General features: G+C 39.1%; 1 protein-coding gene across 1 annotated transcript; it reads left to right on the forward strand.

Annotated features, from left to right (window-relative positions):
- Positions 1-3876: 3876 nt before the first annotated feature.
- Positions 3877-5275, forward strand: LOC139339456 (uncharacterized). Its single transcript, XM_070975079.1, has 4 exons — positions 3877-3925; positions 4282-4581; positions 4668-4952; positions 5145-5275. Exons 1-4 carry the CDS (start codon positions 3877-3879, stop codon positions 5273-5275), a joined length of 765 nt encoding a protein of 254 aa, XP_070831180.1.
- The last annotated feature ends 5379 nt before the right edge of the window (positions 5276-10654 follow it).

Below are 10654 nucleotides of genomic sequence, written 5' to 3' on the forward strand. Positions count from 1 at the left end.
ATATTATAATTACAGCCCTGAATTTAGGATTGTGTCACTCAGTGTTGTGCTTTCATGGTGCATATTCCCAAACAAATCTTCAGCTCAGCTCATAATCCTGCAGTTTTCTGCCGTTTGCTCATTAAGCACTAAATGATCAGTTTTCTCACCTCATTATAACTTCTTAATATGAGTGGATGAAGGTGTGGAGTGCATGCAAAGAGCAATGAGATAAAGCAATTCAATTTCACTGCAATGAGCTGGTTAAACTTTTATGCACGTTGTTCTATCGTCTTCTTACTGCAGAGGCAAATCACAAATGCATCTGTCTGTGATTGTCTTGCACTGAAGCATCCGTGTAGATGTTTTTAAAAATCAATGCTGAGACCTTCTCCGACCCCGTCCTCCCGCTTATCACCCTCCCAAAAGCTCCTCCATAAATGAAATAGAAGATGAGTGTAAACAGCTCAGACAGACATCTGTATTGATTTTGATTAAACACTGAGGAATGAGGCTTTTGCTGCTGAAAATAACCTCATTGGGATGCGACAGTTAAAGGTCAGTCTCAAACTTTGACATACCTCAGGTCCAATTAACACTGACCTTTTATATGCTTCCAGAAAGCCTAATAAATCACACTGATCAGCCTTTAATTGATGGTCCAAATATGAAATTCAGTTGTGATCTCAGACACCAGACGTCGGACTTTGAGGGATGATGTATTTCAATATTGTCCATTAGTTTGATGAATAGGAATTATTTCCTGATACTAGTCAAGTAAACTATAATTGCGCTCTGAAAACCTGTTTTTCTGCACGTCTTGTATCAAACCGTAAGAATATTAAGCAAATCTACTGTAACTGACATGAATAAATTAAGTGGAGAAGAATGAGGATTGCTGGCTTCATGGTGATCTCTCCCCTGTGAAAGTTGACATACGCAATTTGTAATGCAAATGTATTCAGAGTACGATCCAAGTTGCATCCCTCCTCTATTTGAAAATGGATTATTTGAGTCATGGTCGAAAAATCCCTGGCTGATCAGTGAAAGCTGTTGGCAGATTATTCCTCCTCAGTGTTAATGCTCCTAAAGCCTCCTCTTTCACAAAGAGTTTATAGATGCAGAGATGCATCTGATGAGGCTATAAACAGACCAGCATATCTGTGAACTGCTCTGGTTCAAGTCCAGGCTTTGGCAGAGCAGGAGGCTGGTCTCGAACACTGGTCCTTTAAAACAGGCAGGCGGCGTTTAGTCCTTCAAAGCACTTCTTTAAACTCATGCAGCATCTGTGAATAGCAAAGACAGCAGATAGATTAACATGACAGTGGCGTAACACTGCAAACTGGCAAGATGAATGCAAACACTGGTGCTGGCATTCCTACCTGGAGTGAAGCAAAGAGAGATTTGTTCTTTGGCTCAATGGGTTTGAGGTCTCTGGATTGCAGATTGGGAAAGATTATGAGTGACTTGCTTGTCAGCAAAATGCAGATGATGCATCTGTCTTTGTTCAACAGATTTGTCTTCTTCTCACTAACTTCTGACTGTCAGCCAGAATAAAAATGGCTCACGCTGGGATTCTCAGAAGAAAACCTCCTCACACTGCAAACACAGTCAGATGTTGTGATATGCAAGGCCAGAAACTGGAAAACCATGTCATTATCACACTATTACCACAACTATGATAAAAACTGCCTCCTACTGTGCTTCACATGCAATACAACTTCGTAAATAAAGCCAAAATGACAAGCATGAATTATGATGGGGCCGAAGAGGCAAATATAATGTGAACTCAACTGATATACTGGACACAATTTGGATTAAAAAACAATTTAAACTGCATTTTAACATCTGATTTCTCGTCTGAATCATGTTTTCGGTCAACAGTCCTGAGACCACTCGATACCACAGAACACCAGAGAAGAGCCCTCCATGGTGGCACGATGTGCAAGAAAACGCGATAAAGTGCTCTCGAGGGCGCCCTTCATGTGGAAAAAACATGATGGAGGTCCCTCCAGGGCGCCCTTCATCTGGAGAAAATGTTATAAAGATCCTCCCAGGGTGTCTTTCCATTATAAAATAAGACGGAGATTAAATCCTCTGGTAATAATAATAATAGAAATAAGGATGAAAATAAAGACAATCCATAACATGGAAAATAAAACCACTGAGTAATAGTGATCACATAAAGTAAATAGAGTACACAAAACGCCTAAAATCAAGTAAAATACAGTAATTGAAAAGAAATACAGCAGTGCATAAGTGTGAGACACTAAAGTTTCAGGTCCGACAAAGTCTGCATCTTTCGGCTGCTGCTGGAAACTTCCAGTAAGCCAGCAGCAGATGATCGCAGTGAACAAGATAGTTAGCAATGCAGCTTGGTCCGAGTCCATTAAGGGCTTTGCATACAAGGCGGAGGACCTTAAAATCAATTCTAAATGTTAGAGGAAGCCAGTGCAGAGCAGCTAATGTGCTCTCTCCTCTTGGTTCTTGTTAGCTGAGCTGCAGAGTTTTGACTGTCTCACAGTGGTTTTCGTGGAAATAGTGAAGTGTTGAACATTTGCAGCTTCTTCTTTTCTAAGCACACAAGCTCTTGATCACTCTGCTTCACATGCTTACAGCTACATGCTGCATGGGCACAAACCAGTGGTGCTGTGGCTTTATGGCTGCCAGTGTCTGTCTATTGGCAAGGCCACCACAAAGTCTGAAATCAAATCATGACTCAATAATGCACTAAAAATGTCGGGTATCAAACACTCTTGTAATGTGAAGTTAATGAGCTAAAACTTAGCTAACGTTGATGCAGCAGCAGCAGCAGCAGGAGGAGGAGGGTTTTTTGTTTCTTTAGAGTGAAGGACAGATGATGTCACATGATCACATGGTCTCTGATTTCAGACCACGCAGTGTTGAAGAGTGAGCACTCTCTAAAACAGGTCATGTAAGGACGCAAATTAAATATATGGCCTGCATAAAGACTGACTTTGGTTTTATTTTCTGTTGGTTTTCTGCTTACTTCACACACGTTTAGTTGTGCAGAATGACCACAATGTGACAATGCTGTTGCAAGTTCCCTTTTCTGTGGCACGACATGTCACATATTTACAGTTTACCACGGTATCTATAATTTCCAGAGCAAGGGGGAAATGCAAGAGGTGTTGAATATAGACCTCCAACAAAGGAAGTGGTTCTCATTGCACACGCAGTGAGCCACCAAGATAAACTCCAGGCTTAAAGTGATCCAACACAATGAATAGCCTCCACAGTGCAAACTGCAGTGTTGTGTAGTTTTTATGTAGTATTCTGACACAATTCTAATGTTTTTTCCTTCTTTTGTCCTTTTTTTTTTTTGGCTTAATTGAAAGTATGTTTGACATATAGTTATGTCATATTATTTTAGTATATGTATATTATATATACACATACTGTCTGTCTGTTTTGAATGGTCATGACTCATGATTTTCACTGGTATTACTCAAGTGGTACTCAGGGAGTACTTGAGTACACTTAAGTATACTGAAGGCAACAAAAATAGGAGAGTAAGTTAAAGTATAACTTAAGTATTTTTTCATCTGGGTGGTGCAAAACACAGAACTAGTTCCTCTTCACTCAATGAATAAAACATAAATATGTTGCTAATATTCATTAAAATATTGTCAGGAAGCCTACAGGGTTAGTTGAAACGGATAACAGCAGTCTCTTTAGCAACAGATCACAAAACAAAACTCAAAGAGAAACTCTCAATAGTGAAGGTACTCTGTTCGTGGGAAGACTAGGAAGGTTTATGTGGTTTTGACAGGAAAAACACATCCGCGACGCAGCTTTAACCCTGTGGTGTGTCTGTCAGAGCCAGACAGAACACACTCATTGCTGTAGTCAGGCAGGGAAACTGGACAGACTCTAATGTCTATCTTTGTCAAACTGGGACTGCTGGTCTGCTTCCAGGCACCAGGTAGGTAAAATGTTACTCACAGATGGAGCGATGATGTGTAGCAGGCCTCTTTGTCATCGTGTATGTGAGAGGCGGGACTGATTTCTAAGACAGTGAGTGAAGTGATACATTACAATAGATAGATCCTGATTTTTTATGTTGTTTTTTGGTTTTTTTTTTGTTTTTTTCAAGTTAGCAGCTAGTCCAAAAGTGCATTGTAATGTCACAACGGTGATATCAATCTGAAACCTAGCCTGGTTCTCAGTGATGTCATATGTCAGAAATGAAGGACAGAAATGGAGTAACATTGAGTACTGACTGAATATCTGTGTATTATGTATGATTGTCATTGTTGTATGTGTCTGCAGTGTTTACAGGGTCCAGAGCAGTGACTCCTGTGTTTGTGCAGAAGGGAAAGGATGTGCTTCTGAATGTCAAGACAGATGATGATCTACAGAAAGATGTTTGGTGGATATCCAATACAGATATTGTTATAATAAAATCTTTACTTCAGAGCGAACCAAAAATCTCTTCTGATTACACTGGAAGGGTTGAGTTTTCTGTGAAAAATTATTCTCTGAAATTGAAGAATCTACAAGAAGCAGACAGTGGAGTTTATACTGTACGAATGATAGGAGAGAGAGATCTCTTAGTTAAATACAACGTCAGTGTTCAAGGTAGGTTTGTTAACATTTCACACATTAACACAGAGCTTCTGCTGCCATGTTTCTAAAATGTTCCACACAAACTTTCCCCCCCTCAGATCCAGTGTCTCCAGTGGACCTGACCGTGGACTCTGTGTCCAGCAGCTCAGACTCCTGTAACCTCACTGTGGCCTGCAGGACACAGGACTCTGTCATCAGCAGCACTTTTAGGTGTGACACCAAAAGCTGCAGTGAGGAGGGAGGAGAGCGATCAGAGGTCATGACCTCCGGTGCATCTCTGCACGTCTACCTGGTGAATGACTCCATCATCTGTAACCATAGAAACCAGGTCAGCTGGACTGAGGACATTGAAATGATTGAACATTACTGCCTCCAAAATACTGGTAAGACTGAAAAACAAAACAACCTGCTGAGTGTTATTTATATCTTTTGCTGCACAATTAAGTACAGAACATACAGGTCCTGTCCTTGAACGTGACTGTTTGAATTAGCACAAAAATGCTAATCTGAAGAGCAAAGCCAATGCTCGGTGCATATGGACAGTCACATGAACAAGCTGTTTTGTTGTGTTCCAGGTTCAGAGTGTGTCCCTGCAGGTATCTCGATGTGCCTGGTGAAGACAGTCGTCCTCTCTGTCGGTCTGGTCGTCATGGTGTCCGCCGTCATCAGTGTTCATATCGTGGTGAAGCTCAAGAAGCAAAAGTAAACAAATAGTTCTCTATCAACCAGTTTTACACAGTGTGTCTTGCACACTCTTTCTCTGCAGAGTCTAGTAGCACTATGAGGCAGCGTATACATGAGTGACTCCCTGCTGTGTTTGCACTGTGCATGTATTCCACTAATCAACATTTGGTGGCTGAACGCACCAAGAAATGAAAGTAGAGGAGGTGGAAAACTGCAAGCCAGCAAACATGAATGTCACCAGTGCAGGTTAAGGCTAAGGCTTTAAGTATACAATTACAATTTAGGCAAATAAGGCTTAGCAGAAAAACAACCATTTTTTTCTTTGCTAAACTACCCTTTGTGATTAAAATGAGCATAAAGAGACGACCACGTTAGATGGTCATGCTTCTGGAGGATGTTATCAGAAAAAAAAACAACAAAAATCTCTTTTTTTTATGATCAGGACTAACAACTAAGAAGAAACAGCCTTGATCAAAACAATATGTAGCACTGCATGTGATCCTATTTACAATACTCTCAAAAAGACTACATATATGTATGTTTTGTAAATCCATCTCATTCGATCAAAACACTGATAATTCCTGATATTTGTTTCAGCATTTTTTAATGTTCACACAAACTAAGTGAAGTGGTTTCTATTTTTTGTAATTTTGTGAAGTAACAGAAGCAAAAGATCATGTGTCATGTCATGTGTCTCATTTTTTCCACTCTTTGTTGTGAATCTATCTATCGCTGAACTGCGTTTCCTTGTACTGTGCAATGGCAATAAAGTTGGACCAAATTTAAATAATCTGATATAATATTGTCAGTTTTTCAGCAGAGAATGGATCAGAAGAAAGCTGTAACAGGAAACACACTGAATGCACGACAAAGTCTGAATGTTTAATTACATTTTGCTCAATGAATAACATTCAGGAGTCAAACTTAATGGAATACTTTAATGAAAACACTTTCAAGTCCACGTGGAGCAGGCCCTTAATTCTGAGTTGGATTTTCAGTTGAGTATTTTAAATTCAAGCCTATTGAAAACAAGTACAAGTACTGCATACACCTCAATACATTGGCAGCTCCTGACAAATTTCTCACGGGGGTCAACTGTTGCGATGATGGCTAAGATGACCCGTTCAATGAGTAAAATAATACTAAATAAAAGTCACTTAGAAAACTCACTCAAACACTCATAAAAGTCATTGTTTAATTTGGTTTTCCTTTTCAGCCACTAGATGGCAACACCAGAGATGAGCTGTACATATAGTACAGCATTTGTGTACAGCTATATCAAGTTAAATGTCTCAAATACAATAAATTAGGTTCCACAATAAAACACTTCCACCGTGGCCATCAACAGATACATCATCATCTACTGGTTTGCCCATGAAATCACTGTTAGCACAGTCTACAAATTATAGGCACCATGGATGCCATAGCAATAATCAAATCAAATCAAATTATACTATCATCAAAACTGTAATTAATCAAATCTTTCCAGAACATATTCAGTATATACAGTTTTTGGCTGGCAATATGCAATCAATACAACTATTTACAATTCAACATTTGGAGAGGACAACACAACACAACTCATCATTTAATAACATTACTTCGACGACTCTTTTTCTCTTTTTCGCGTGCTGTGCATATGGTCCGAGCACATATCAGTGCAAAATGTAATAAAAAATCTTAACATGTAAGTCTATGAGTGCGCCTGGGTCGATTTTCAATCTGACTGAAATTGCCCCGAGGGGGCAGGGCTTCTGGTTAGAAAGTGATATTCAGGCTGCTGATTGGACAATAATATTAAGACTTAGACCGGCAAAATAAACTCTTTTCTCTCTTTTTTTCGTGGCTTAAGGTGGGTGGTGCACTATCGCCCACTATGGGTCAGCCGCCGGCTTAACAGAAACACAGAAAAGGTCATTCTGTTCACACAGACACATTCTCTTTAGATGACATCATATTAGCTGCAAGATAAGCTAAGCTAAGCAAAAAAACATGCTCATGAAGTATCTAAACAATAAGTCAACATCATCTGAAAGGCAGTCTACATCTGAATTTTATCTGATTCAAAACTGATGCAAAATATTGAATGAACTTTTTTGTTGTTTGACAGCTTTTAACATGTCGAGAACATGAGAACATTAAGGGGAAACATTCAAGTAACCTTCCTGGAACATTCAACTAACCAGAATGTTCTGGTTAGTTTAACATTAGCATCAAATGCTAATTTCTCGAATGCTAATAGTGGAACAGATGAAATGGTGGGAGGACGTTCTGCTGTTTCTGAGAGTTTCTGCCACAGCTGGAACTGCAGAGCCTCTTTCAGATGTTTGAGAACTTTGAGTCGCGCAGTGGAACAGAGAGGTAGATCGGTCATAGTGGGAAAGACCGGCTGAGAGGACCGAGGATGGTCAAACCATGCAAACATTTAATTATGTGCATTTAAATGCAAACTGGAAATTAAGTGCAGAACACAGAATACAATTCCTGATGAACTCTTTCAGGACCTGGCAGACTTTTGTACCTGACTGTAAAGGCTTTCTGGCTGACTGTTGCCTCCAGTAGTAGTAGACCCTGTGGATCCAGAATGAGGCCCCACCAAGCAGTAGGTGGACATTGGAGAATCACCTGAAGTGTAATTTCTTTGGCTCTGATCCAGTTGGTTTGTAGCTGGCACCTGAAAAAGATCCCACATATATTTTTAGCAAACATTATTTTCCATTGTTGCTTTACACTTTTCTAATGTTGTTATCACACTGTATTAACACGTGAAATAATGTCACTATGATTAACAGCAGCTCATATATATATATATGGTTTTTTTTCCTAAAATTCATGAAATGGCAGGAATACACATTTTAAGATGTTTTTCAAGAGCAGAGTAAGGCGATGGACACGTGTCTAAAAATGTGAGAGCGTAACTCACAGCAGCCTAAACAGAAGCAAATAAAGCATTAACGCCGCTTTGCCAGCACACAGTACACTGCATTCAGAAAAAAGACACTGCAAATTACAGTAATTCTCCTTCACTTGATTTGCTTCTTCTCTGTGATTCAAATTAAAGATTTCTCTTGACTGCTCTTTTCACACAAGTATCATACATTGAAAGCACGACTTGCAGTCACCGAGTTCAGATTTCACCTGAGAATCTTCTGCCACAGTATTCTCATTATTCACCTTAAAGTTTAGGTTACCTGGTGTGTGCCACCAAACAAAAGCAACCAAAGAAGAAAACACAAGACCTGATGTCAATGACATTGTTTGAGTATTATCGGTTTACTCTGTAATCACTCTGTGATAGACAGTAGTATGAAGAGTTTTGAGAACACCTTTTGGAAACTGGAACACTGTTTTGGTTTTTCCGCCATGTACAGAATTTTTAGAAACTTTTGTGTTTTGTGTTTGTGTAACAATGCATCAAAATGATGGAAAAACTATAATAAAACACAAGCCAACAACACATAAGCAGCATAAAGACAGATAGGGCAGTTTGAGTGGACTAATAGGCGGATGAGACCTCAGCAGCAGGTTTGGACTGATTGATACATCCTCTAATTGATCAGGTTTATTGGCTCCACAGCAAAATGTTTGAGTGCAAGCAAGTAGCATAGTCAGAGATGTGTGCAAGTGGCAGGTAGGACCAAGCAGCAGAGTGAGGAGTCACAGGTAATATACAGTAAATAAACCATCCTGTCAGGAAATGTATCATGACTTGAACCAGTCTCGTTTGTTAAATGGCTCAAAATCAGTTTTTTCTTGGTTTGTTTGGCAATTTTGAGAAATTGATGTTAAAAAGACACTTACCAGTGGAACTCCATGTACTGTGCTTTCAATGTTCTCACTTTTATCTGCAGGTCAGTCACAAAAAATTTACTCTTCATTTTGAGAACTTTTACTTTTTGCATTACATTACAGGACATGACCTGCACCCACAGTGAGGGCAGATTTTGAGTGTGTCTAATTTACTCCATCTTCACACAGCAGCACACTTTAGAGTCTCTGTGTGTAGGATTTTGATATTTGGTGATGCTGGTAACTCCTGCAGGTTGAATCTGGGAGACAGCAATGCATGCTGATGCCCCCTTTCATTCCTCCTGAAATCTATGGCTTCACATATAAAATGTACTCCAGATCAATTTTGATTTTAAGTACGACTGAGACAGAAAACTATGCATCAGTAGTTGTTCGTAAAACCGAACTTTGATGTGGAAATTATCTTATTTTAAAGCAAAATCTGGACTTGGTGGAAGAGCTTGTCCTGCTGGTAATTAATAGGTATTGTTTGGGACACATATGTGTCCACACCTGTGGTGAAGCTTGCATGAGCTTTTTGACCAATGAGATAATAATTACCAATTAAAGGCATGAAGAACTAGCAGACTTACACTCATTATTTTTGGAGACACTGCATTAATTAATTAATTAATTATGCTTTTTTCCCTCGTAGTTTGGAGTCAGAGCATTTCTTTTTAATGTCAGCTACAGTTCTGTCTTTCTGCCCCACCTCAACACACTCCCAAACTTGGCTTTGTTTATCAACCCATCATTTAGTCCGCAGAATAAAAAGTGTTATCTGGCTTCAGTCTCCTCCACCGTCATCATGATCTCGTCTTCCAAAAGGTTTGCTTTTCTCTTTTGCTCCGCAGCTATTCCTGCCTAAACGCTCATTTGTGCTGCCATTGCATAAGAAAAACCACTGGGAAGGTGTATCCATTGAAGCTGATATGAAATCAGTAGATCACAGGCGGATTCGTTACAACTGGAATTGTTAGAACCTGCTTAAGGAAGGTTTTAATGCTCAGCATCTTATAGGAATCAAACCTGAACACGCTGTCAGAAATGATCTGAAGACCAAGTTCAAGTATGAATCTGAGAACATTTTTAGAGATGAGGCTCCTGATATTATTAATTATATAATTACTGTAATTGCACTGCCTAATAACACAAAGGGGGTTATCCAGATGATGAACTTTGCTTGAACACTGAATTTCCATGTACAGTAAACAGATGAGATTTTTTTTGGAATTCTGTGTTAAAATGCATGCTGGGACTTACTTTTTCGTCTGTGTCGAATACATAAAATTGCAGCAATTAAGATGACAATTAAAATCAGGGCGACAACAAGCACATAGAGAGTAATGCCGGCTGGTTTAGGTGTATCTGTAAAGAAAAACAAAAGTCACATTAAAAAATGATGTCTGGTTTAAGTCAAGCAACATCAGTGAGACTGTGCTACTGTAGCATCACATTGCTTAAATCCAGGCTGTGCTTTTGACAGACTGCAGTTTGAATTATACAAATTTCTTAAAAAATAATCAAATAATAATGCTTGTATGTAAAATAAAAGGCTAAAAATAGTTTTTACTGAATATTTGTAATGAGCACAATTAATCTAACATTTTTT

This window comes from Chaetodon trifascialis, chromosome 11 (genome assembly GCF_039877785.1).
Source record: "Chaetodon trifascialis isolate fChaTrf1 chromosome 11, fChaTrf1.hap1, whole genome shotgun sequence".
In the NCBI taxonomy this organism is placed as follows: Eukaryota; Metazoa; Chordata; class Actinopteri; order Chaetodontiformes; family Chaetodontidae; genus Chaetodon; species Chaetodon trifascialis.